Genomic DNA, 27,875 nt, shown 5'->3' with positions numbered 1-27,875 from the left:
AGAGGAAGAAAGCATTTCAGAAAAGCTAATCTCCACATGGAGAAGGGCTGGCAGTGAAGGGTCCAAACCCATGGTCACCCACCTCCCCACAGGCAAAGAGGCTGGGGTCTTCCAGGCAATCCTCTTGATGCCAGGCTGGATCACATCATTTCACCCTTTTGTGCCACTGCTCCTCTTCTCTCCATTAACACTGCAGGAGTCAGTGTGTGTACTGTTGTCCTGGTTCTCTCTCCTGCCTTGGCTCTGGTGGATAGAAGCCTTGTCAGGCTGCTCTGTGTTTATCATTTTCATTTTCTTTATAACACAGTCATATTCTGATCAAAGTCACGGACTAGGGATGGCTAAGCAAGTGGGATACAGATAACCATATGTGGCTTTGATATGTTTATCAATTAAAAAAAAAATTAAAATAGGGGCCCTTGCCAGGACTGAATAGGTGTGCAGAAGAATTACACTGAGATGTCAGGGAAGCTCATGTACAGAATGGAGGGAGGAATGATAGCCTGAGATCCTGGGCCTGGCCTTCTAGGGAATCCTTGGCCTTACTTGTATTGAATGGAATGGGATTTCCAAAGCCCAGACCAGCTCTGAGGATGAGCAGTGGGGTTGCCCTGGGACACCTGTTTGGCAGTTGCTTAAAGCAGCATGTCACTGACCAGTGCCTGTGCAGAAGGTTCCCCAAGGTCCTGAACCTCTCTATCCATCCACTGGCTGGGAAAGAGAGAGAATTCAATGGGGAGAGCCCCATATTCCTATTTCCCTTGGAGTAGTTACTTGGTCTTTGGCTGGAGGGCCCTGCATGTTGATCTTTTCCCCCTACTTCTCCGAAAGAACTTTAAGCTCCTTGAAGGCAGGGTTAGCATATGACATCTTTGTATCCTCCACAATACTTAGCACAGGACTCTGAACAGAGGAGATGGTGTCTAAGGTCTATCTCTAGATCTATACTCCTACAGATCACCACTCAATGACTCCCTAAATTTATTTATTCCCTAAACACACTTTCTCAGTATTCTTCAGCTCCCTTTCTCCTGGGCTTCCTCCAATACTATCCTGAAATCTTCAAAGCTCTCTCATTCTTAAAACACCTTCAGTAGCCCCTGTCATCCCCTCTAGCTGTCATCCTTTAGCTCTCCTGTCTTTCTCAGACAAACTCCTTGAAAAAGCCATTTCCACAGGCTTCCTTTACCCAGTCTCTCTTCAGACCTTGAAGGTCTGGCCTCCAACATCATCAACTAAAACTACTCTCTCTGAAGTTGCCCATGGTCATTTCTCAGCCTTCAGCCCTCTGACGTCTCTGCTGTCTTTGACACTGTAGACCACCCTCTATTCCGAGAAGGCCACTCAGTCCATTGCTTCCTTTTCATTCCAATATCACTTCCCCTGTTTCAAGGAGATTGTGCCACCATCCCCACTTCTGAAGAATTGAGTTGGAGTCAATTCTGGGAAGTGATTTCATCCTGTTCCTTCTCAGTCATGTGCTGCCCATAAAGGCAGGGTCTGAGCCTGGGTGTCAGAACAGTCAGAACAGGCCTCCTGAGAGCTCTGGGTCTCCTCCTAACAAAGTGTTGTCTTCCCATCTCCAAGCACCATGGTCTCCTTGCCTGTCTTCTCCATCTTGATCATTTCCATTTCTGGCCTCTTCTACATATCTCCAGCAGGTGAGTAAAATCACTTTTTTCCTTTTGAATTGTGGAGAAAGAGACAGGAACCTGGGAGATGTACCAATCAAATGTTCTTGACAGCAGTTCCTGGCCTACTGCATGATTGGGAATGTTCCCTCTAGGGACCACTCTTTCCTTTCCATATAAAGAAGGAGAAAGGAATGCTTCTCTTGTTCTCCTCTAAATCCAAGTCTTTGGCTCTCAAGAAAGTGCCAAGAAAGGGACCAGTCAGTTCTTAGAACATGTGTGAGGGCAAAGGCTCTGCATACTCTGACCAGGGCCCAAGGTCCTCCTGGAAACAGGCTCAAGCTGCTCTGTGCCCTAGCAGAATCATGGGCAGGGGAAGGAAGGGAACAGCAGGGACATGGTTGAAGTGCTTTCCTTTGCCTGGAGGCAGGGACAGTGGGGTCAAAGAAAGACCTGAGATGAGACCCTGGCTCTGTTACTTCTTCCCCAGGTTACCTGGAGCAAGCCATTTCTCCTCTCTGTGCCCCAGTGTCCTTATCTGTAAAGCAGAGAGGTTTTACACATAGAAGACCCTAAAAGTCCCTTCCAATCCTCAATCTATCATCCAGTGACATCAAAGAAACATATGAAGACAAGATGGAGAAATCCTTCAGTAAGAACAAGGGATCATTGCTTTTTAAAATTGCTTTTGGTCCAAGGAAGGTGGCAGCTGTTTCCCAATGACATGAGACATTCAAACCCAGCAATGTACAGACTTGTCTTTAGTGACCTCACAGCAACCCTGAAATGGGACCAGAAGGATCATCCCTATTTCAACGCTGGGAGACAGAGTTTCAGAGGGGCTAAGTAACTTGTTCAAGGTCTCCCAGCCCTGAGACAGAGAGAGAGAGAGAGAGAGAGAGAGAGAGAGAGAGAGAGAGAGAGAGAGAGAGAGAAGAAAGAACCCTGGTTTTCCTACTTCTCAGTCAAGTTCTTTAGGCCCTCTGGGAGTGTGGCCAAAGACCCTTCCTGTCTCATGCATCTGGTCCCTCTCAGGAAATGTCTAAGGCCTTCCTGAATAATGGACCCTCCTCTTCTGGGGCATAAGATCCTGGGCCTAGCTCATACTAAACTTTCCCTGCCCACACCATCATGACCCAATCCACCAGGATAGCATCTGAGTGAAGGAAAAGAGAGATTGTTGGGAGAGGAGAGAAAAGGAGAAAAAGGGGACAGAATAACTGGAGTAGGAAGACAAGATTTAGGGGGAGGAAACAGTGGAGGTAGAGGAAAAAAAGAGGAGAGAAAAGGAGAAAAAAAGGATAGAATAATTGGAGTTGGAAGACAAGATGCAGGAGAAAGGAAATGAGGAAATAGGAGGAGTTAGGAGAAAAAGAAGAGGAAGAGGAGTGAACCTAGGGCTTCCAGATTCCTTCAGAAACATTGGGTCATCTCTTTTTTCACTGGCCTCCCTGGGATCAGGCAAATCAGGTGAGGCTGCTCAGACTCACCATGCCTGGTCCTCATTCTGCCCTTTTCTCTGCAGATGCCTTCCCAACCAGCTGCTGCTTCTCATACGTTACCAGGAAGGTTCCCAGACAGTTTGTGGTGGACTACGTTTACACAAGCGAGCTCTGTCTTAATCCAGGGGTCATGTGAGTAAACAGGTCTACAGACCACCTCTGGGTATGCAGGAGAAGGAAACAAGGAGAGAGAGGGTAGGAGTAGGAAGGGCTTAGCTGCCAGAAGCAGCCCTTCAGGGAAGCTAGATGGATGGCTGAGGCTGCAGTGAGGGTGGGTCTCACACCTCTGTGCCCCTCATAAGTGGAGGAGATATTTAAGAGGAGAGAAAGCCAAGGCTTGCTCCCCCCCCACTCCCTCCCCAAGAAAAAGACATGTTGCATTTGTTGTTTCCAGACGTTTTGGGGCTCATGCTCTGTCTGGGCACAGGGAAAGGGAGAGAACAGAGAAGTCTCTGCCCTGCAGGGACAATGGGCAGGATGAAGTGATTATAAATTTAGTGCTAGACTGGACCATAAGAGCCCCCTTATCTAACTGCCTCCCTTTCTTAAAGAAGAGGAAGCTGAGACCCGGAAAAGAGATGAGATTTGCCTAAAACCATAATGATAGTAAGAATAAGCAAGGAGAAAATACTGGATTTGAACCCATATCCTCTAACTCCAAATCTCATATTCTTTCTCCCTCCTCAACTGCTACTCAGTTTCAATGGGAGGATAAAGGTAGAGTGGGAAAGAAGAGAGGCCCATGGGGCTTCCTGAGGAGACCCCCAAGGAGGCACTTAGGGGGCAGACACAGGCATTGAGGTGTTAAGATTCTGCATGGACATGAAGGTCCTGAGTTTCAATAGCATGGGGAGGATAATAATAGAAAGACTGAAGGGCAACCTGGGGGAGGGGAAGCCTGGGGCTGGAATCTTCACCCTTTTTATCCTGCTTCTCATGTTTTAGTTTCACCACCAAGAAGGTCCGTAGGATCTGTGCCAACCCCCAAGAAGAGTGGGTCCAGAAGTACGTGTCCGAACTAACAGAAGGAAGACTCTGAGCAGGATGAATACCTTGACATTAATCCATGGGTAAATAGATATGTTGCAAAAATAAAAGTGTCTTGGACTACTTGGAACTCTGGATGTCAAAATAGATATTTATTGATAAGTCTTGTGTTTCCATCATCTACAGCTCTCAATTCCAATGTATCCCTCCCTCCCTACTCCACCTAATTTCTCTGATCTCATGACAGCCAATGAAAGAAGAAATGACTGCATTTCTTCTGGGAAAGAATCTAAAGGATCTAAGCCTACATCTTCTGTCCTCCTTTTCCTTGACTTCATATGTCTTTTCCACCTTTCGCTTCTCTTCTTGTCCTGATCCTTCCCTCCATCTCCTATTCCTCCTCTCTCTTCCTCTCTTAACAGTCCTCCTTTCCCTTCCCTCACATACTACCCGGGGGGATTGGGCTGTGAAGGAAGGTTCCATGTGGTCCATAACAGGACTGGGATTATATGCCCCTGTTGCAGAAGGTTCATCACCTAGACAGTCCTAGGCATTCCCTGAGGGAAACCCAATGCATCAAACAAGATTGGACAGCTTTGGTCACACCCAAGGGGGGACTGGAGAACTTGACTGGGAAGTGGGAAATCCAAGCTTCCTTCTTGTCTCCCCTTCTAGAGTCTTCCCTCAGAACAAAGAATTAAAAAGAGAGGGAGAAAGTATTTCAGAAAAGCTAATCACTGCACTAGAGAGGTCTATCTCTAAATCTATGCTCTTTCTACAGATCACCATTCAATGACTCCTATTCCCTAAACACACTTTCTCAGTATTCTTCAACTCCTTTTCTCCTGGGCTTCCTCCCATACTACCTTCAAATGCTCAAAACTCTCTCATTCTTTTTTTTTTTAGCCAAAGACAAGATTTATTAAAATATCCATCATATTGGGCAGACTCTTAAAGAGTCTGAACATTTGTGAGCTATTGGCTAGATTATAAGAATCTGAGCCTTTGGCTAGATTTCAAGAATCTAAGCATCTTAATGGAGACAAGATGGACCTTAATACAAAAAGACCACAGGAGGGATCTAGGAGTGGCCAAGTAGTCTGTGAGGTAATAGAACTCCAGGGACCTGGACCACAGTGGCCAAGGGAGAATAGGATTAAGGGTGGGAAGTAGCCTGGGGCCATAGGGATGTAAAACAATAGATGGCTAGGCTAGGTTAAGGGTAGGAGAATTGGGAGATTGGGTGAAGCCACAATGAAAGGCCAGTTGATGGGGTTATAGCCTCAGGTGAATGCCAGAGATTTGGCCATGAGGGATTTTCCTTTTGGGGGTCTAGATTCCATCCTCATCATTCCCCCTTCAAACAAATGGGACCCAAATTCTTTTGGAGTTAGGGGCGAAGGTCTCAGCTTCTGAAACTGCTTCCTGCTGGCAAGGGGCATAGAGTTGTCCCTGCCTTGAGGGAGTCCCAAAGAGGAGGTTGACTGGAACCGAGCACAGGCTGCATCCAGGGAACAATGGGGGGACATTGGCTGGTACCTGCTGTTTGCTACCAACTGTAGGTGAATGGCCCATAGTCTGGAAGATACAAATCTGACAGAAAAAACTGCAGGGCCCAGATATAGGGCCCAACTTTGAGAGGATAAAACATCCTTAGCTCTGTTTGGATTCAGATAATTCAATTTTTCAACCATGCGGTATCAAATCCAGCTCATAGCCAGGTGGGTAATACTTTTTCTAGTTTATCTTCTTCATTGTCTGGGATTCTCTCTTGTTACAAAGCCATAGAACGTTTGAGTTGGACAAGCCATCAGGTCCCCATCTAGTTTAACCCCCTCATTTTCTAGAAGAGCAACTCCTAAATGAGCTATGATTGGCCCAAAGTCACCTAGGATAAAGCTAGACCTGAAGTCCAGGTCTCCTGAAGGCTGCAAGCCCTTTTAGAGAGTAGAAGTAGAATCAATGAATGGAAGTCAAGAGGCAATTTTGATAAAGGGACAGGCTTCTTAACATTTGGAAGTATCCAAAAGACAAGTGGGCTATCTCAGAAAGAAGCAAGTTCTTCCTTATTGGAGGTCTTTCAGCAACAGCTGGAGGACTACTCGTTGGAGGTGTTGGGGAGGAAGGAAGGAAGGAAGGAAGGGAGAAAGAGAAGGGAGGGGAAAAGGGAAGAAAGAAATGAGCATTTATTAAGCACCTGATGCGGTTTAGAGATTCAGGGGTGCTGGGACCCCAAAATCATAATACACGGGTCCTATTGGCTAGATTATAAGAATCTGAGTCTTTGGCCAGATTTTAAGAATCTGAGCCAAAGTTTTCATTCTTAAAACACCTTTAGTAGCCCCTCTTATCCCCTCTAGCTATTGTCCTTTAGCTCTCCTGTCTTTCTCAAACTCCTTCAAAAAGCCATGTCCACTGGCTACCTTAACCCAGTCACTCTTCAGACCTTGAAAATCTGGCCTCCCACATCATCAGCTAAAACTACTCTCTCTGAAGTTGCCCATGGTCATTTCTCAGTCATCAGCCTTATGACTTCTCTGTTTCCTTTGACACTGTAGACCACCCTGTATTCCAGGAAAGTCACTCAGTCCATTGTTTCCTTTTCATTCCAATATCACTTCCCCTGTTTCAAGGAGATTGTGCCACCATCCCCACTTCTGAAGAATTGAGTTGGAGTCAATTCTGGGAAGTGATTTCATCCTGTTCCTTCTCAGTCATGTGCTGCAGAGTCTGAGCCTGGGTGTCAGGCCAGTCAGAACAGGCCTCCTGAAAGCTCTGGGTCTCCTCCTAAAAGTGTTATCTTCCCATCTCCGAGCACCATGGTTTCCTTGCCTGTCTTCTCCATCTTGATCATTTCCATTTCTGGCCTCTTTTACCTGTCTCTAACAGGTGGGTAAAATCACTTTTTTCCTTTTGAATTGTGGAGGAAGAGGCAGGCACATGGGAGCTGTAGCAATTAATTATTCTTGACAGAAGTTCCTGTCCTGCTGCATAGTTGCTAATGTTCCCTGTAGGGACCATTCTTTCCTTTCCATGTAAGGAAGGAGGGAGGAATGCTTCTCCTGTTCTCCTCTAAATCCAAGTCTTTGGCTCTCAAGAAAGTGGCAAGAGAGGGACCAAGCAGTTCTTAGAATATATGTGAGGGCATAGACCCTGCATACTCTGACCAGGGCCCAGGGGCTTCCTGGCACCAACCTCAGGCTGCTCTATGCCCTAGCAGAATCATGGGCAGGGGAAGGAGGGGACATGGGTGAAATGGCTTCCTTTGCCTGGAGGCAGGGACAGTGGGGTCAAAGAAGGGCCTGAGATGAGATCCTGGCTTTGTTACTTCTTCCCTGGAGCTTTCCTTCTTACATGGAGAAAGTCATTTCTCCTCTCTGTGCCTCAGTGTCCTTATCTGTAAAACAGAGATGTTTTACAGATAGAAGACCTTAAAAGTCTATTTCAGTCCTCAATTTATTATCCAGTGGCATCAAAGTGGCATCTTCCCCCAACAACTCTTTCCTTACTCCCTCACTCTTAGATGTGGCTTTCTCCTCCACTACCTCTATTGCCAAATCTTCTTCTACCTCTTCTTCTCATGTGAAAAACTGTATGTTTGAATTCATAAAACCTGAATTAAAATTTTCGGATCAAATACTTGGAACCATAAGAAACTGTTTATTCCTTCCCCCCTCATTTTACACGAAAGGAAATGAATGCTGGGGCAAGTGAAGTGATTTTCCCAAAGTCACAAATACAGGAAGCATCAGAAGAAGCATTCAAACCCATGTCCTTTGATTCCAGAGAAATCTGCCATAGCTATCTATAGCACCTTGTCTCAAAACCAGGCCCTGCTGGGGATCCCTGTGTGATCCCTGTTGAATCAATCCCCTTTTCTGGACCTTAGTTTACTCACAACTAAAATAATCTTTTAGAATCATAGATCCATTTCCATTTCAGAAGAATTGTTTCATATGTGCAGTGTGCCAAAAAGTCTTTGTATAGTTTTCTACTATGAAAAGCTTAAAACTGTTCTGAGACTTTTGGGACAATTTGTATGTATATGCACATGTCTTAGTATATTAGCTTCTATAGCTGAAGAAACAAAGAAATGGAGAGGTTAAGAGCATAGCCCATCAAGGGAATCATACCTTCTGCCTTTCTCCTTTACCAAATGATAAATAAAGAAATTTCTTTCTAAAACTAAAGAGAAAGACAGACAGACAGGGACAGAGACAGACAGACAAACAGGGAGAGAGAGAGAGAGATAGAGAGGCAGAGACAGAGAAAGACAGACAGACAGGAACAGAGATAGAGAGAGAAAGAGACAGGGACAGACAGAGGGAGAGACAGAGACAAAGAGTCAAAGTGAAAGACTGAGACAGAAAAATAGAAACAGATATTTGCTCATCCTCAGAAAGCTAGCCAGTGGCACAGAAGAGATTCAAACCCAGATTTTCTGACTCCAAATCCAAGGATCTGCCTATTTTATCACACACTCTCCTCAGTCCGTTTTGTTCTGGCTGTATAGGTTTGTCCCAAGGGATGAGGCAGGAATGGCTTTTCTATACTCTGAAATAATACCTGGTTTTGGGTAAGCTCTGACACATGGGTATTCAGTTCTAGGCAATTCAGTTCACCAAACTTAGATGAAATGCCTCTTACAAGCACTATACTGAGTGTTGGCACACACAAAAAAAAAGATAAAACCATCCAATGACTGCTCTCAAAGAATTTGCATCCTACTTAAATTACATCCTACTTAAAGGACACAACATGCACAGTTGAAAACACAAGGACATTTGAGAATGAGCCTTTACTAACAACTGGCCAGAGTGAGGAAAGCTTTAAGTAGGACATAGTACCTGAACCAAGCTCAAAAGGACACTAGAGAAGTCTCAGTTAAAATCCCACCTTCTACAGGAAGCCTTCCCCACCCCCTCTTAATTCCAGGGCCTTTCTTCAGTTAATTATCTCCTGTTTACTCTGTTTTCTCATCTCTAAAATGAGCTGGTAAAGGAATGACAAACCACTCCAGCATCTTCATCGAGAACACCCCAAAAATGGGATTGCAAAGAGTCAGACACAATTAAACAACAACAATAAAATGTATCCTGTACATAGCTTGTTTTGTTTGCATGTTGTCTCCACCATTAGACTGTAAGCTCCTTGAGGGCAAAGATTGCCTTTGCCTCTTTTTGTATCCCAGCTCTTAGCACAGTGCCTGACACATAGTAGGTGCTTAATAAATATTGCTTGATTAATCAATACACATGGGACAAGATTGGACAGCTTTGGTCACATCCCATAGTAAGTGCTCATTAAATATTGATCACATTGTATTGTGTTATCACAAGCTACCCAATAAGAAAGGAATTCATGGCCTAAAGGAAATCCCATGGGAATATAAAGGGATATGAGATGGAATGCTAACTTTAGGGACCAGCTTATTAGGTCAGTTCCTCTAGAATGGAGAGTGTGCAAAGGAGAGCAAAATGAGATGAATCTAGAAAGGCGGTTAGTCACTAATTTGTAGAGGGCTTTAAACACTGGAAGATCTGTGTTTTATCCTAAGGACTATAGGAAGCTCTGAAGACTTAAATGTATTTATTTCAGACCCAGACAAACCCAGCTAAGAAATAAACAAGAAAGAAATAGAGACCTGAATAGATTTAGAAAAGTAATATATGATAGCTCTCTAGTGATTGATGAATGGAAATAGAAAGAATATGCATGTATGTGTCTCAACTGTATATGACACTTTCACAAAAATTGACTGTACTAGGATATAAAATCTGATACACAAATCAGAAAAGCATAAACATTAAACATTCACTATAATAATAATGGTTTTCAACAAATGGCTTTGAATAAGGGATTCCAATCTAAAAGGAGACTAAATAATCTAAAACTAAAAAATGTGTGAGTCAGAGAACAAATCATAGGAACGACAGATAATTGCATGAAAATGATAACCAAAACTTGTAGGATTCAGTCAAAGCAGCTCTTAAGGTAAAGTTCATATTTCTATACATTTTAATCAATAAAAGAGAAAATGTACAAACCAATGAATTGGGCTTACAACTGAAAAAAATCTATAAAAACAAATCAAAAAATCCCAACTAAACACAGAAATATAAATTCTGAAAATCAGAGATTAACCAAAAAAAATATAATTAAAGTTATAATTGACAAAAAACTACAAGCTTTTGGGGGGGAAACTAATTTAAAAAAAGATGAAGCATTGGGTGATCTAATTTTTTTATAGGAGAGTAAAATCAAATTGCCAATATCAAAAATGAAAAAATAGGAATTTTCAACAAATGAAGAAACAAAAGAAATTATTTGGCCAATTATATAACAGCAAAACTGATGACAACTGAAATAGATGAATACTTACAAAATAATAATAATCCAGATGAATTGAACAAGAAATAGAAAATTTAAATAACTAAATTTCAGAAAAAGAAATTAAGCTATAAATGTGCTCCCCCACCAAAAAAAATGCCAGGACCACATGTATTTACAAATTAATTCTATTAAACATTTAAGAAACAATTCTTTTACAAAATATATACTAAAAGATATGTATAAGATACATGCAAAGTAGATATCATTATATCATATAATACATTGTATCATATAAAGCAAATATGATATTGATACATAAGTCAGGGAGGGATGAAACAGAATGAAAAAGAAACTATAGACTGACAGCCCTAATGAATATAGATACAAAAAGATTAAAAACTGTAGACTAACATACAAAAAGATTAAATAGAATGTCAGCAAAGAGGCCACAGCAATAAACTAGAAGGATCATACGTTATGATCAAGATAGATTTATATCAGTGCAAACATTAAGAAACCTTTAAGCAAAAATAATATGACATATAAATAGAAGCAGAAAAAGATTCTGACAAAAAAAAAATTCTGTTTCTGCTGCCCGACCTGTGGTAGAGCCTTCCGTCCGAGCTTATACTGGTCTGATCAGCCACAGTCGGACACACTGTACCTTGACCCCAATATAGTGATGTCATTTTGGTCCTCTTCAAGAAGGAAGAACAACCACCATTTCTGCTAAAGATATCATAAAGGGCAAGGATAGATGGGGATTGAGACTGGACCTCTGATTTCATTGACATTGGAAAATGCCAGATGAAGAAATTCCCTCTGCCAATATAAGTTGACAACTTTTCTTCAACTTACAGCTTTAAAAAGATGAACCATGGGAAGAAGACTTGCTCTTTTCACACAAGCATCATGTGTCAAAGGCAGGACATGAATTACAACCTGACTAGCTCTAAGCCAGTTTCCTCTCCACTACAACACAATTCTTCTTATAAAGAAATAAATGGACCTTCATGGTCAATAGCATCTATCTAAAACTAAGAATCAGTATTACATTAGCACAGTGCCTGGCACACAGTAAGCACTTTTAAAATGTTGATTGACTGATGGATTGATACATAATAGAGAAATGTGGGAGACCTTTCCAATGAGATCAGGGGTAAAATAGAAAGGACAGGGATAGGATAGCCAAAAAAAAAAAAGTTTTAAATTTGAAATAAGAATAAGAAAAACAAATTACATAGCAGTTACAAAACTATCTGGTACTGAGTAAAAAATAGAGAAATAAATCAATTAAATGAAATGGATACACTAGACATCTACCCACATATGTTTAAAAGATTAGTGTTTGATAAGCTGATAGAAAATACTAGCTAACTTTGTATGCCATTTTAGGTTTGCAAAGCACTTTATTTACTTTATCTCCATTGCTCCTCATGAGAAACTTATACGATAGGCAACAAGGAAACAAAACTATCACTTCTTACAGATGATATGATGCTATAGTTGTTGTTTCTCCTTCATTCTCAAAGAGAACCATGACATCAGGAGGAGGAGGATGTCTTGATCTGCAAGTGAATTAGATTTAAATGAGGGAGGGCTGTCCAAAGTCACCAGCCTCACTTCCTCCTCCAGACCCATCTGAGTCCAGCAGCAAGAGACAGATCAGGATGATTGGAGATGGTCCTGAATGCAGTGAGACACCATGGCCTTTTTAAGCTAAGGTCCTTAGCGGGTCTCAGTTTGATTGAGGCAATGTCTATCTAGTGATTAATGCTAGGTAAGAAATAAGGCAAAGAATGGCCTCTTTTACCTATTCCAATACACACACACACACACACACACACATACATATACATATATGTGTACACATACATATGTATACACACATGTACATATCTGGGAGGGGAGGATCCTCAGGGTTTCTGGCCAAAACAAAAACAATTGCTATTTACATTCACTCTGAGCAATCAAGGCCCAAACAATGACCCCATGGGCTTGGACTGGCACCTGTTATTGGCTTATCAATGAGAGCCAGCAGAGAGAATTTGCAGAGAAAGAATTGATGATCTCTAAGTGCAGACTGAAACATATTTTTCCTTTCTTCATTTTTATTTTCTTTCTCAGCATGGCTAATGTAAAAATAAGTTTTACATTCCTTCCAAAGAAAATTCATATCCACCTCCCCATCCCCCAAAAAAGAAAGAAACTGGTGAGGTAAGTAGTATGGCTATTATTATTCCCATTTTGTAGATGAGGAAACTGATGTTCAGAGTGGTAAAGCAACGGGCCCAGGGTGTCCCATCCAGTAGGTATCTGAGGGAAGATTCCAACCCAGATCTTCCTGACTCAAACCCATCACTCTATCTACCATCCCACCATTCCCTCCACTACAATACCATGGAATAGAGTCAAAGCATATCCAAATTCTAAAACAGCTTCTAAGGCTAAGAGAGTCACCTTCAGCCTTCCCTATTCATGGACCCCTCCTGAAAGAGGGTCTCATATTTAGGGGATTGAGCAAATCTCCATTAGCAATAGAAATGTATGCGTGTTTATGAGGGGAGAGGGAAGGCTGGGGTGCATGACCCCAGGTACTTTCTACATCAGTAAATCCTGAATCATAACTCCATCCTCTGTTCCCTGTTTTGTCCAAATCTTAGTTCCGTTTTTTTTTTCAGACAAATCGTGCAACTCAACATTTTCAAGAATGTGTTTTTATCCAGGCTAAGGGTGCTTTCTCATCTTTTTTCCTTCTCAGTCATCAAGTGCATATAAAGGGAGGGTCCACGCCCAGGGTTGCCAAGCAGTGGGCATCCTGCAAACTCTAAGTCTATTCCTGAAAGTGTTCTCCTCCTATGTCCAAGGACCATGGTCTCCTTGGTGGTCCTCTCCATCCTCATCATCTTGGTAGCAGGCCTGTGCTTTGAACCCAAGCATGGTGAGTCCAATTATTTTCTTTGCTTTTGGCCTTCCATTTCTTGGCCTTGCTGAGAAATTGAAAGGCGAGCCCTTCCTCCCTTTCTATCCAGGGTGGACAGGAGCTTCTTCTGCTGCCCCACTCAAAATCCATCCTTCTGACTGCTTATAAAGTGGCATGAAACGCACCTGCCTATTTTCAGAGCACATGGGAAGACATGTCCATGTGTCCTTCCCAAGGTGGGAAATCATAGCCCTTGAATGCTGTGACCCCGGAAAGGAAACCCTGACTTCCCTAGCTTCCTTCAAGTCCTAACCTTTCCTAACTCCTCGTAATTCTAGTGCCTTCCCTCTGTTGATTATTTCCAGTCTTGTCTATAGTTTGCTTGTACTTGGTTATGTGCATGTTGTTTCCCCCATAAGACTGCAGACTTCTTGAAGGCAAGAACCATTTTTTGCCTTTGTCTTTTTCATCCTTACCTGACATATGGTAGGCATTAATATATGCTTATTGACTCACTGACTGAGTAACTGACCGAGAGGCTCAGGCTTTTCAGGGCTGCCCTAACACAAGCATGGGTAGGGGAAGGAGAGGAACAGCAAGGACGTGGTTCCAGTGCAGTGTCACCCATGGTAAGTCCTTGAGCCTCAGTTTCTTCATCTGTAAAATGAGAATAATAATCCCTATACTACTTACCTCATAGGGCTGTGATAAAAAACTAAACTAGGTTATATCTGTGTAAGTGCTTTGTTGATTATTAAAACTTTTAAATTGCCAGTATATCTCCAAACTTCCAGTGGACTTAAGATCTCATTGATGTGAATGGACACTCCCTCCATTGAGGAGACATCAGCCCATTCATGCTTTCTCATCCTAAAGGACTCTTGTCCATGCCTTCCCATAAATCCACTCCCGAAGTACTTAGAGACTTTCTCAACTGGATACCTATGGAGCACCCAGGCTGAATTGTCTTCAGGAAATCACAAGGTTCTAAGAGCCCCAAACTTTTATAAAACCAGTATTCTTCAGGAAGATCTGACTTTGAGTCCTGCTTCTGACCCATATTATCTGTACACCAATAAACAATTCATTTTTCTTCTCAGTTACCCTGGCAACTCCAAGACTCTAAGCAAGACCAGTGTTGATCTACCTTGGTGGAGGGAATTTCCATACTAGGATGCTTACACCCCAATTGAAGGATTCCAACCCAAAAGATCATTCTTCCAATCATTTTGCCTGTCTGTGAGACATGTAACACTAAAGTCTCTGAAGAACTGAGACCTAAGGACAGTGGAGAGGTACATGGTGGGCATGAATAAGCAGCAACATATTATGGCATGGCACACAATTATGACAAAGAAGTAAGGAGAGATAGCCTAGTATAGTGAAAAGAGCCCTAGCTCTAGATTAAGAGGGTCTATGATACTTGGAGTAAATGACCTCAAAGATTCCTTCCATTTCTACATCTAGGTTCCTATGTCATCAGAAAAAGTGAAGACTAGTTTTAAAAAAAAAAAAAGGTATTACATAAGAAGAGCACAAAATAACCAATGTCAACTTAAAAATATTTAAAAGCATTTATTAAGCACCTGCTATGGGGAAACTAAGTGGCGCAGTGGATAGAGCACCGGCCCTGGAGTCAGGAGGACCTGAGTTCAAATCCAGTCTCCTAGCTATGTGACTCTGGGCAAGGCATTTAACCCCAATTGTCTCTCTCATAAAAGGAGGGGGGGAGCATCTACTACGTGCCAGGCACTGTTCTAGGAGCTAGGATCGCAAATGGGACGAAAAAAATACCCAGATGAACCATATTCCTAGGGAAAGAACAATTGGATTAGAACAAGCCAATGTCAAAGATTTTTGAAATATTGTTGAGAATGGCAAAAGGTAAATGGGAGGTGGCAGCCTGTCTCCCAATGACAGCAGGTACTCAAACTCAACAATGTACAAATCTGTTCTCATAACATTACTGGGATGGGGCTGGGATTATTTCTTTTGCTTTGGTCTTTGTATCTTCACCACTTAGCACAGTGTCTGTTACATAGTAAGCAAACAAATTCTTGTTGATTGATTGAGTGACTTATGTCCTCCAGATTCATCCCCAAATACTGAGGAGCCATTTCTTCCTTTGATGCCTTTCTCAGGAGTCAAAAGAATCATCTGAGGATCACCTAGATTCAGAATGACCGTGTCTTCACTTTGCTCCTTCTCTTACACACAGACATGACACCCCAAAGGACTGCTGCTTCCACTATTCCTCTTGCAAGATTCCCAGTGTAGTTGCTTGTTATGAGACCAGCAGCTGGTGCCCCAAGCCAGGAGTCATGTGAGTGGTATTTCCACATCCCACATCTGGGGAAAAGAGAAGCAGAGCTTCTGGAGAGAAGCCAGGAAGGTCTTGGGAAGGAGAAGGCCGGATAATCGATAGAGGTTAGAGAAAGATGGTTCATAGAATTTTGTGCCCCTGCTAAGTTTGGGAGTTACGGAAAAGGAATGCACACCAAAACTCCTAGACAAAATAAGCTCTACTTATTGTGCCCAGAGGCTTTGAGGCTGGCGTTGGGGCTGGAAAGAGAGAGCTGACAAAGAGCCCCTTTGGCTTTGGACCTGAGCTGGACCCTATGTAAGAATGATAGAAACGTTGATTTAGACCCAGAAGGGAACTCAATGGCCAATTTCAAACATGAGAGGAATGAGACTCAGGGTTGGAGAATCTTGTCCAAGGTCACAGGTAGTAAGAGACAGTGGCTAGATTTGAATCGAGGTCTTCTAACTCCAAACCTTTCTCACAGGGCATGTCTTCCACTCAGCCTCCAAATAGGATCTGCTCCTATTGAAAAGGGAAGAGGAGAGAGAAGAGGAAGGAGAGACCAGAAGGGTTTTCTCAAGGAATCCCCATGGAGTTATAGAGAGAATAGAAGTAGGGATTAAGGAAGGGTCTTGAAACACTGTACGAAGATGATAGGCATGGATAAAGGGAAGTCTGTGAGCTCTTTTGGGGAAGAGAAGCCCAGAGCTGAATTCTTTGTCTCCTCTATCCTTTTTTTTTCTTTTTTTTCCCTCTATCCTTCTTCTTCTTGAACTACAGGGTCATCACCAAGACACAGCGCCAGTTCTGTGTCCACCCAAGGAATGTCACAAACTGTGGCATTTCCCTACTACCAGAGAAAGTCCTAGAGATGGAAATCTTCTAGAAGATTATGGAATACCATTCTCAGATAACACCTCCCTATATATGCATATGATTTCTCAAAAATAAACTTACATTGGACTTAATAGGACTCAATTTGGTTTTTATCTGTATGTCTGAAAAAAATCAAGGTCTCTGCCTGTTAAGGATAGAGATGTTAGGGAAACACAACTAGATGGAAAAGGGAGAGAAGTCTGAACCCCTGAACACCCTGTCCTGTGTGTCCCAGGCTCCCCTCAGTAAGCCTTTGCTTTGTGCTGTGTATGGAAGGATACATAACTCCTAATTGATGGCGAGAATGCTGAGCCAATGCCACGTGCTTGTATAAAGGGTAGAGTTGGGTCAGGGCTTCACGGGAAGGAGACATGGGTGGTTCCGGAGACTTTTTAGGAGACACAGGTAAGATTTTCTTGGCAAAGATCCCGGGTTTGCCATTTCCTCCTCCAGCACATTTCACAGATGAGGAAACTGAAGCAAACAGGCTTAAGTGACTCTCCCAAGGTCATACAGCTAGTAAATGTTTGAGGTCAGATCTGAACTCAGGACTTCCTGATTCTAGGCCCAGAACTCTGTCCACTGAGCCACCTAGCTGCTCAATTCAGAATCAGAAGACCTAGACTTAAATCCCTGCTCTGCTCCTCACTAGTTATGTGACCAGTAAGCTGCTTGCCTTCCTCCCCTTTAAAATAAAGGGTGGGAGTAATGAACTTGAAGTAACTTCCATCTCAAGAGCCAAGATTCATTGGCTAAATAGGTCAGGCTTCTTAGGAACTTGTCTTTGTATGCAAGAATCAGACAGGACCACCTTAGAAGATCAGACATTCTAGAAGTCACCTGATTTGGCTAAGGACTTACAGAAAATCAATAGCCTAGAAAGCCTAGCCCAATATAGAAGAAATAAGTTCATGATTACAGAATCTGAGAATTTTAAGAGACCTCAGAGACCATCTTGTCCCACCCTTTCTCATCAAGAATATTAACTACAATATTCCCAACAAGGACTACAGTTTTTCTCTGAAGAGCTCCATCAAAGGGAAACGCACCACTCTATGAGATATACCCCTCCACTTTGGAATAGCTCCAATTATTAAGAAGCTTGTCCCTTATATCAAACATAAATTTACCTCCTTGAAAATGTAGCACCAACTCCAGGATCACTTCCTTGACTCACTCTGGCTCTGGTAGACTGTATCCCCAGAAAGGCAATAGTTACCCCAAGTTCTAGAGGTAATCCTATATGTGACTATTCCTAACCTTACAGCTAATGAGCTCTCATCATTGTATTTCCCCTTAACAATCAGCCAGCAGACTCAAATAGCTTTTAGAAAAGGCATTTACTCAGATGGCCTAGCAAGAAGAATGGTTATGAAGGCTAACAAATCTGGGAGCACTGTCATCCAGAATCAGCAGAGATCTGGGGAGAGGGGTGGAGTCAAGGAAGAGCAGTCACAAAATTAAAGTACAATGGTAGTGAAGCGCAATGGGGAATACACATGGCCAATGCAACTCACAACTCTGGAATAGTAGGAGCTTGACATTCCTTCTCTAGAAAGTTCACTGCAAGGGAGGGTGTTAATGATGTACAAATCACTTTCCTGTGACACTAAGATGGTTCTTCATGGAAAGCAGTGTCTCAGCTAGATGGGCTGATCCACTGCTGGGGTGGGCCAAGCAGGTTGTTCAGCTGTTGAACCAAAACATCACTTGGCTCTGCTGCTGCTGCTGCTGGGATGGACCAGGGAGGCAGTTTGTCTGCTCAGCAGAGCTGCTGCAGGTGGGGGCACAGCTGGTCATTTGCCTGCTGAATCGCAGCTGCCACACTAGTCTGAGCATTCCTAGGATCTCTTCAGAGGACGTGGTGTCTCTGATGAGCTGCGGGCCTCCCTGGGCTCACTCTTCAGTGGGCAGCTGCAGGCTCTACCTCCTCCAACCTCCTACTGGGCTGGGAGTTACCATGTGCCTCTCAGCTAGAGTACCACTTTGCTGTTTCAGTAAGGGCAACCACACTTAGCCTGGAATTAACAGAAGCCTTGGGCCTCATCTCTGAGGTCTGTCGCCTCTGAGCAGCAGGTGGTGGAAAAGATCAAGCCTCTCCTTGTCACAGCGTTCTTCACCTTGACTGATTGCAACAGACAGAACGCTTAAGTTGGCAATAAAAATAAGCTCTGGAACGATCAAGACTCTAAACCCACTACCCGGGCTTTAGGATTCCTCTATGTCTCCTTTCCCTTCCACCTCCTAGAGTTCTTGATTTACAGTGAAGGAGGTGGCTTTGCTCTGGACAGAGCTGCCGTTTTGGTCTTCCTGCTCAAAATCTGCCTCTCATGTCAGGTCAGGATTCCTTTGGGTTATGGAAGCCAGCTATGTACTGTCCCAAATTCATCATCTTTGCTGCTTCTAATCACACATAGTTAAGTAATCCAAGCCTCAGACCCTTTCTGGGACATGGAATGTTTGCTTAACATCCAAAAAGACTTCATTATTTTTCAATGCCTTCGTACTGTTTCTCATTACCTTCTGAAGTCTAAACGGGGCACACTTTTTCACGACTTTCACGTACTGTCCTGGGAGAGCCAGAAAACTTGCAAGAACCAAGTCTAAACTCCCCATGTGACCTTGAACAAGTCACAGGCCTTTCTGAACCTCATTTTCCTAATCCATAAAAAGAAAGGTTTGGACTGGATGGCCCCTAATGGCCCTCCTCACTTGAACATTCTATGATTCTGGAGAAAGAGACCCAAGTAACAGAAACATGACATGAAATAGAAAAAGGAAAATCTCTAGTAAAAATTAAGAAAGCAAGGGATTGCCCCATAGAGATTCACATTTCCATGGGGTCTCCTGCTGATTCTGTGCTCATAGGAGCAACTGACTAAAACTTTGGGGAAGAAGAGAAAGGGGGCAGGAAGCTGAGCCAATCGGGACTTTCTCAAGAGAGTCCTTCAGCCAGCATGTCCTGTGTTCTTTTATTTGTCACCAAATATCTGGTCACTCTCATAATAATAATAATGCCAATTTCATTAATTTATTGAAGAAAAATTCATTAAGCTCCTACTATGTGTCAGGCATTATGGAAAGCTCTGTGGGTATAAAGACAAAAACAAAGTATGTGAGAGTAGAGGATTATCATCTCTTAGTAAATGGCTCTTCCTCCACTGGGTTTCTCCTCATCAAGTATTTCCTCTCCCCAATTCATCCCCCATACAGTTACCCCAGTGCTAGTCCTAAATTTCTGACCATGTCAGTAGCTTTTTCAATAAATTCCACTGGCTCCCTAATCTGACTGCAACCTACTTTTCCAGACTTATTCTATATTACTCCCCATCTTACACTATACAGTGCAGCCAAATTGGCCTTCAGCTATTCCTCACAAAAAGTATTCCAACTCCCATCTCCTACCTTTACATAGATTGTCCCTCATGCCTGGAATGGACTCTATTTTCACATACACCTTGTTTTCTTTAAATCTTTTGTTTCATTCAAAGCTCAGTTCAAGTTCCATGTGAAGATTTTCCTAATCCCCCAAGCTGCTACCACTTCACCCTATAAATTAATTTGTATCCATTTTGCATGTCCTTAAAGATGTATATCAGGGGCAGCTAGGTGGCACAGTGGTTAGAGCACAGGCCTGGAAGTCAGAAGGACCAGAGTTCAAATCCAGCCTCATACCAAACACTTGACATTTACTAGCTGTGTCACCCTGGGCAAGTCACTTAACCCCAATTGCCTAAAAATAAAAATTTTAAATAAAAAGATGTATATTAGTGGTTATCAATTTTTTTTTCATCCATGGTACAGTATTTTATACCATGAGGAATTGCAACATCTACAGAACACTTAAGTTGGCAACAAAGATAAGTTCTAAGACAATCAGGACTCCAAACCCATTGCTTGGGCCTTGGGATTCCTCTACGTCTCCTTTCCTTCCCACCTCCTACAGTTCTTGACTTACAACAGAGGAAGTGTCTTTGACATGGACAGAGCTGCCATTTGACCTCAAAATGAGAAGAATAGGTAATAAAGTGTCCCTTATCTTGTTTGGCTTTGATGGTTCATCACATTCATTGGAATTATGATCCCTTCACTCCTGGCATCTGCCTGGATAGGGCAGATATCTGACTCCAGAAATGGTGAATGGGCTGCATCCCAGAGTTCACCACTTTAGTAAGGTCATTTTGAACATGACTCTAGGAGACTCATGGGAGAGAGAAACAGGAAAAGAGTTGTCCATCTTGTGCATGTTATGGAGGACGTAGGTGAATATTACATCTGATCTCTGTCTGTATGCTCCTCTGTCCTCTCTCTCCCTCTGAAACATCGGTAGTTCCTGCTCTCCACCCCACCCCCCCATTTAGGAGAAGAAGAGACAAAAGATAGGGAGATTTAACTGCTCTCCACTTTTCTCCAATTAGAGAGATCTGGGGGGTGGGGGAGGGTTTGCAACATTTACTGAAAGAAAAAAGGTTTGAGAGTTGGGGAAAAGGTTAAATTGACAAGATTTGGCAACCGATTGGATATGCAGAGTGACAAAGGAAAATTTGAGGATAGCTAAAGGTGGGAACCTGAGGGATGGGGAGGATGGTGATGCCCTTGATAGAAATAGAGAAATCCTGAAGGGTCAGAATGTGGCTATGAGGAAAAGAAAATGACACAGGTCAGTTTGGCATTTGAGAAGAGGCCAACTGGAACAGAAATCAGAAAATGATCACATAAGAGGAAGTGAAAGGACCCAGGGTGAGTCAGGCTAAGATGTCAGAGGTTAGACTACCACCAACACCACACCCAATAGCTAACTTTCATACAGCATTTTAAGATTTGTAAAGCACCTTGTGTATATTAGCTCTTTTCATCCTCCCTCACAAGAACCCTATGAGCTAGGAAGTATGTGTTCCTATTATCTCCATTTTGCTGATGAGTAAACTGAGGCTAAGTAAGGGTAAGTGATTTGCTTGCAGTCACCAGCTAGGACATAATTGAAAGGGGATTACGATTCAAGTCTTCATGATTCAGCCTCAAAATGCTTCTACTTCTCCATACTCTCCTCTGCCTCTCTCTGGAATGGTCAGAAAGCATGCCCAAATTCTAATATTTTAAGCCTTAAACTGAGACTGTTCCCCTCAGCCAGTGATATGCTGGAGCCAGCTATTCTGGGCTCCTGAAAGCCAATTGCTAAATTTCAGTGTGAGCATTTATACTTTCTAAAATTGGCAAACACTATAAATTAGGGCTTGATTTATTGTTTTATTTATTTCTAAACTTAAGAAAGTGAGAGAGAAAAGATTAGAAATGTGTCCTTCATACATTTTTTTTGGAGAACTAGTTGTTAAACATTTACTAGCTCATCTCTGACTTAGTGCATTCTATTCATGGCCCACTTCTGAGAAAGGTCTCATTCTGAGGGGATTCAAATTTTAAAGATGGAGGAAAGGGCACACACACACACACACTCATTCATTCATTCCCCCATGATTTGATCTAGACGTGTCCAGATCTGGAAATCCAGAGTCATCACTTAGTTCTTCTACTTCCTCATTCATTCTAATCTCACTTCCCTTATTTTAGAAAAATTGTGCCTCCATCAGTACTTTCAAAGAACCACATCTTGTTCCTACCTAGTTTGGGAAGGTTTTCTCACCCTGTTCCTTCTGGTCCATTACCATCTATAAAGAGGAGGATCCCCACCTACACTTCAGAGCTGTCAAAACAAACATACTGGGAACTCTGGGAATGCTCTTGCAAGGGCTCTCCTCCCATCTCCAAGGACCATGGTCTCTTTGGCTGTCCTCTTCATCCTCATCATTCCAGTACCTGGTTTCTGCTTTGAAACTGAGCAGTCTGGTGAGTCTGATTACTTCCTTTCCTTTTGACCAGCTCTTTGTGAAGAAAAAGCCAGGAATGTCAGGGACTAATCATGAACATGAGACCTGTGGCAATCATCCATGCCAAAACTACCTGGGCTGCTACGAATTTAGGATTGTTCTCAAGGGATTTTCTCCTCCCTTTCCGTTCTGAGAGAGTAGGGGATTCTTCTGCTGCTTCCCCCTAAATACAGCTCTTTGGATCTTGGGAAAACAGCATGAGACGGACTAGCCCACCCCGGGGAACGTGTGAGGAGTTGCCCTTTATATATTTCCCAACATGGGAGAGTGTAACCCCTGGAGACTCTGACCAGGGATCAAGGGTGCGGACTCAGGGTGCTCTGGGCTGACCAGCACCCTGAGTTTGAGTCCCAGCACCGTCACTTACTAGCTGTGTGACTCATGCTAAGTTTCTCTGAAGCTCAGTCTTCTCATCTGTAAAATGGAGGTAATAAGAATTCTCCACACTACCCGCTTCATTGTGTGTGGAAAAGATTAAGTGAAATGAGATAGCAGATTATTAAGCACTTACTAAGTGTCAGGCACTGGGTTAGGTGCTGGGTAAACAAATACAAATAAGACAGTCCCTGCCCTCAAAGAGTTTACCTACTAATGAGGGAAGACAACACCTAGAGAGGTGCTGTTGTTAAGTCTTTTTCAGCTGTGTCTGATTCTCCATGAACCCATTTGGGGTTTTCTTGGCAGAGATACTAGAGTGGTGTGCTACTTCCTTCTCCAGCTCTTTTTACAGATGAGGAAATGGAGGCAAACAGGGTTAAGTGACTTGACCAAGGTCACATGGCTAACAAGTGTTTTAAGCCAGATTTCAACTCAGGAAGATGAATGAGTCTTCCTGACTCCAGGCCCAGCACTTTATCCATTGAGCCCCCTAGCTATGAAACAGGAAAGGAAAATAAGACGTTCAGAGGGATGTGATGAGATGACCAGGAAGTAATTCTGTGAAAGAATCTCATAAACTTCAAAACTTGAAATGCATATTCAATACTCCAATGAAACTGTGATCTCCATGATGCAGGCCCTCTTTCTAATGAAGAAGACCACAATCCATCCATGCCTGCTTGTCCTTTGTGACTCTTGGCCATATCCTCCCATAGATCTACCACAAAGGAGTATACCCAAAGTACTAGGAGCCTATATCTATTAATAAAGCATATAGACTTGGTCGCCTTGCAGACACAGCACACTTTAAAAATAGCTACCATTTACATAGTACTTAGAGTTTGCTAAGAGCTTTTTAGACTATCTCATTTGATCCTCACAATAATAACCCACAGAAGCTGGATGCTATTATTAGCCTCATTTTACAGATGAGGAAACTGAGGCAAACAGAAATTAAATAACTTGCCCAGGGCCACACAGCTGGGAAGTGTCTTAGACCAGATCTGAACTCCAAAGTTCTCCATGAAATGAGGGTCGATCTTTTTTGTGACAAGATTCTTCAGGAAAACCTGTGTTCAAGCTGACATACACTAGCTATATGATTATGGGCAAGTTATTTGACTTTTCACAGGCCCAGAGAGATTGTAACCTGTCCAAAGTCACAAAGATAGTAAGTGACAAAGTTGGCATTTTCAACCAGTTTTGCCCACTTCTAATCTAGTATTCTTTCAACTGGATTGTAGTCCCATTTTACAGATTAGAACACAAAAAGAGAACGACTTGCCCAAGATGATATAACTCTCAAGGATTAGAGACCCAATCAAGTCCTATAGTTTTCCTATCTCCAAGTCAAGTCCTCTCAGGGAATGTTCAAGATACTTCTGATGAAACAGACAAGAAAAGGTTCTTATAGTGGAGGGGAAACAGGGGAAGGTGAGAGGAAAATGAGGGAATCTTATTCTCATAGGAATTGGCTTAAGGAGGGAATAACATACACACTCAATTGGGTATAGAAATCTGTCTTACCCTACAGGAAAATAGGGGAGGAAGGGGACAAGAGAGCAGGGGGATGATAGAGAGAAGGGTAGATTGGGAAAGGGTAATCAGAAGGAAATATTTCTGAGGAGGGACAGGGTCAAAAGAAAGAATAGAATAAATGGGGGAGGCAGGATAGGATTAAGGGAAATAGAGTTAGTTTTTCACAACATGTCTACTATGGAAGTGTTTTGCATAACTGTACATGTATGGCCCGTATTGAGTTGCTTGCCTTTTCAATGAGGGTGGGTGGGTGGGAGGAAGGGAGAAAATTTGGAACCCAAAGTTTTAAAAACACATGTTTAAAAAAAATGTTTCCACATGCAACAGGGAAATAAGAAATACAGGAAATGAGGTACAGACATCTATCCTGCCCTACAGGAAAATAGAAGGGGAAGGGGATAAGAGAAGGGGGGGGAGATAGAAGGGAGGGCAGACTAGGGGAAGGGGTATTCAGAATGCATGCCATCTTGAGGGGGGCAAGATGGGGTGAAAATTTGGAATTCAAAATCTTGTGGAAGTAAATGTTGAAAACTAAAAAATAAATAAATTTATATTTTTTAAAAAAAGGGACTTCTGATGGACCCTCCTCTAATAGTGGGCCTGTTATGGTCCACATTGAACCTCTAGTCCCCTTTACCAGAGCATCACAGTTCAATCTCCTGGAGAAAGAGAAAGGAATTGTTGGGAAAGGAGGAGAGGAAAAAGGGAAATAAAATTAGGGAGGAGATGAAGGAGGTAGAGGAAGAGAAGGGAGAAATGTGGGCCTTGGTCTTCCCAATTCTTTCCTACAAGGAATGCAGAACCATCTCTTCCTTCACTGACTGTCTCAGGAGCTAGAAGAATCAGGTGGCACTCACTGGATTCAGGGTGTTACATCCTCATGTCATCTCTTTCCTTACAGTTAAATATGACATTCCAAATGCCTGCTGCCACGCTTATGTCCGCCGCCAGATCCCATACAGCCTCGTCGTAGACTTCTATGAGACCAGCAGCCATTGCTTAAAGCCAGGCATCATGTGAGTGGCACTTCCACAGCCTCTATCTGGAGAAAAGGAGATGAGGAGTGTGCAGGGAGGAGTAAGGAAGGATTCAGGAGGGAGAAGCAGTACCTCAGGGAGGTCAGATGGTTAACTGAGGTTGAACTTTGTGCCCCTGTTAATTCATTCAGTCAATAAGCATTTATTGAGTGCCTACTATGTGCCAAGCACTGTGCTGAGTGCTGGGTATACAAAGAAAGTCAAAATATAGTTCCTGCCCTCAGGAAGCTCATAGTCTAATGGGGGAGACTGAATTGATCATCAATTTATGCAAGTATGATATAGGGGCAGAAACACCTGGTTCTTTGGGTACTTGCCAGGAAAGACCATGACTGGCAGTGAGAAACAGAGTGGCAATCACACTTCATTTAAACAGAGGGAGCAAAAAGCACAGAAAAACAGAGGCAAGTGATAAAAGAGGTACAGAGGTAAACAGTATGGGAATAGGAGAAGGGATGGTGAAGTGAAGCAGGCAGTGTGGGGGAGAGCATGAGGAGGGGGAGAGGCAGAGAGAATCACCCACATAACATTGGGTTAGAGTTGGGAGCACCAGGCAACATAGACCCAGTGGAAAGGGAAGACGACTTGGGAAGAGGTGGGCAGGAGTTTCGAGGTCTCATTTTTATAGGGTTTTTTAGGGAAACAGACTAACTCCTTTCTTTGCCAACTTGGGGTTAGTTCATTAAAATACACAAATCATCTCAAAGTTATTGGTAAAACTTCAACGTTATATCTCAAAGTCAACAACACCTTTTTGACGTTCTGCTGGTCTGGAGCTGTGGAGGTCTGAATTTCACCTGGAATTTACATAACAGAGGATGAGAACTTTAACAGATATCCTAGCTGGTTTCCCCTGATTTGGTACATATTACCAGGATGTGAATTTTAGTTAATATAAGATAAAATTTGTAAATTATGGTCTTTGATCCTTGGGACAGTTTGTATGTGACTTTCGGGTTTCCCGTCGGAATCTGATTTTCTGGTATTACCCCTTTATACTGACTCCCTATAAAATTTACTATACTGACAGGGTTGGGTTGGGGGTGCGGGAGTCAAGGGGACCAGAACAAGATATAATTTTAACATTTATGCGGACAAATTTGAATAAAGTAGCAATTTGCAAGATAAGTAGAAAATAATCAACAGAGGGAAGACACTAGAAGTAAAAAGGATTGCAGGAGTGATGGAGGAGCAATGCATACCAGGACTCCAGGACAAAATAACCTCTACCTATTGTCTTCAATGGTCTTGGGGCTGGTGATAATGCTACATATCAGAGAGAGAGAAAGAGCTGGGGAGATCTCCCATGGTTTCTGACCTGGGCTCTGCAGAGGGACAGACAAGATGACAAGATCCTTGACCTAGAATAGAAATGGACCTTAGAAATCATGTTGTCCGACCCCTTCATTTAACAGATGGAGAAACTAAACCCCAAGCAGTGAGGGTGACTTACCCTAGGTCTCTCAGAGAATAGGTAGCAGAGCCTGGATATGAAATAAGATCCTCTAAGTCCAAATGGAACCTTTTGTCTCCTCCTACAGCTGTCTCTCAAATTCCAGTGTGAGCCTCTCCCACTGGATAGTGAAGGAGGAGAGAGCAGAAAAAGTAAAGACCAGGAGGATTCCCATGGAGTCACTGAAGGAGGAGGAGGAGGAGGAAGGAGAGGAGGAGGATAACTAGCATTTTTATAATTCTCTAAGGTTTACAAAGTGATTTACACATGTCCTCTGATTTAATCATCGCCGCTCTAGGAAGTAGATGATTTTATACTCCATTTTACAGTTGAAGAAACTAAGGTCAGTGTCACTTCCCCAGGGTCACACAACTAGTAAGTATCAAAGGCAAGATCTGAACATAGCACTTCCTCACTTTATGTGCACTTTATGCATACTGCCACCTGGCAATTTAAGCAAGGTCTTAAAGTTTTGTGTAGAGACAATAGTTATGGGAAGTAGAAAGGCCTGCAAGCTCTCTTGGGGAAGGAATCGTGATGCTAAATTCTTTATTCTTTCTTTTGCTTCTCATACTCCAGCTTCCTCACCAATAAAGATCACCAGGTCTGTGCCAACCCCAGAAGTGAGTGGGTACAGTTGTACATCTTCAGTCTGAAACAGAAGAAAAAGACTGAAGAGTACCACTCCCAGATAAAACATTTCTACAGTAGTGTTAAACTTTCTCCACCTGAAGAATAAATATGGTTTCCAAAATAAAGCTGTCTTATGACCTCTTCACCATCCTCCTCCATGCAACCCCCCAATGTCCTTCCTACTGCTTGGATCTAGTTCAACCAAGGTGGCTTCTGCTCCAAACCCCTCTTCATCCCAGAATTCTCTTCCAATGCCAATATCAAAATGTCATGCTCCTATTACCAATAAGGAAAAGTCTACTTGACTGTCATGATTACTTCCAATGTGTCACATTCCCTAGCAGCACTCACTTAACTGACAAGCCTGGTTCTACATAGGATGGCTTTTTTTTT

General features: G+C 42.7%; 1 protein-coding gene and 1 long non-coding RNA gene across 5 annotated transcripts; both read left to right on the top strand.

Annotated features, from left to right (window-relative positions):
- Window positions 1–1,486: 1,486 nt before the first annotated feature.
- LOC110221252 (uncharacterized) lies at window positions 1,487–27,607 on the top strand. The gene is made up of 6 exons (XM_021005706.2): window positions 1,487–1,661; window positions 3,157–3,265; window positions 4,079–4,169; window positions 22,230–22,401; window positions 25,261–25,375; window positions 27,429–27,607. Exons 1-6 carry the CDS (start codon window positions 1,592–1,594, stop codon window positions 27,586–27,588), a joined length of 717 nt encoding a protein of 238 aa, XP_020861365.2. The 5' UTR covers window positions 1,487–1,591; the 3' UTR covers window positions 27,589–27,607.
- LOC110221263 (uncharacterized) lies at window positions 13,200–16,649 on the top strand. 4 transcript variants are annotated; one of them, XR_002328067.2, is made up of 4 exons: window positions 13,200–13,394; window positions 14,477–14,671; window positions 15,467–15,699; window positions 16,462–16,649. It is a non-coding gene; the product is annotated as an uncharacterized LOC110221263 (long non-coding RNA). The 4 variants fall into 4 exon arrangements; XR_002328066.2 differs by having other exon boundaries at window positions 13,201–13,394; window positions 15,518–15,699; XR_002328070.2 differs by lacking the exon at window positions 14,477–14,671 and having other exon boundaries at window positions 13,204–13,394; window positions 15,518–15,699.
- Window positions 27,608–27,875: the final 268 nt, after the last annotated feature.

This window comes from Phascolarctos cinereus, unplaced genomic scaffold (genome assembly GCF_003287225.1).
Source record: "Phascolarctos cinereus isolate Bilbo 61053 unplaced genomic scaffold, phaCin_HiC Scaffold_5;HRSCAF=322, whole genome shotgun sequence".
NCBI classification, from domain to species: domain Eukaryota; kingdom Metazoa; phylum Chordata; class Mammalia; order Diprotodontia; family Phascolarctidae; genus Phascolarctos; species Phascolarctos cinereus.
Note: the sequence above shows the minus strand (reverse complement) of the source record. Positions and strands in the feature narration are given on the sequence as shown.

Bases quoted from the DNA above. Each gene is read 5' to 3' on its own strand.
- LOC110221252 (XM_021005706.2), top strand. From the start codon at position 1,592: ATGGTCTCCTTGCCTGTCTTCTCCATCTTGATCATTTCCATTTCTGGC. The intron at 1,662-3,156 runs GTGAGTAAAATC...TTTTCTCTGCAG, and splicing joins CTTCTACATATCTCCAGCAG to ATGCCTTCCCAACCAGCTGC. The intron at 22,402-25,260 runs GTGAGTCTGATT...CTTTCCTTACAG, and splicing joins CTTTGAAACTGAGCAGTCTG to TTAAATATGACATTCCAAAT.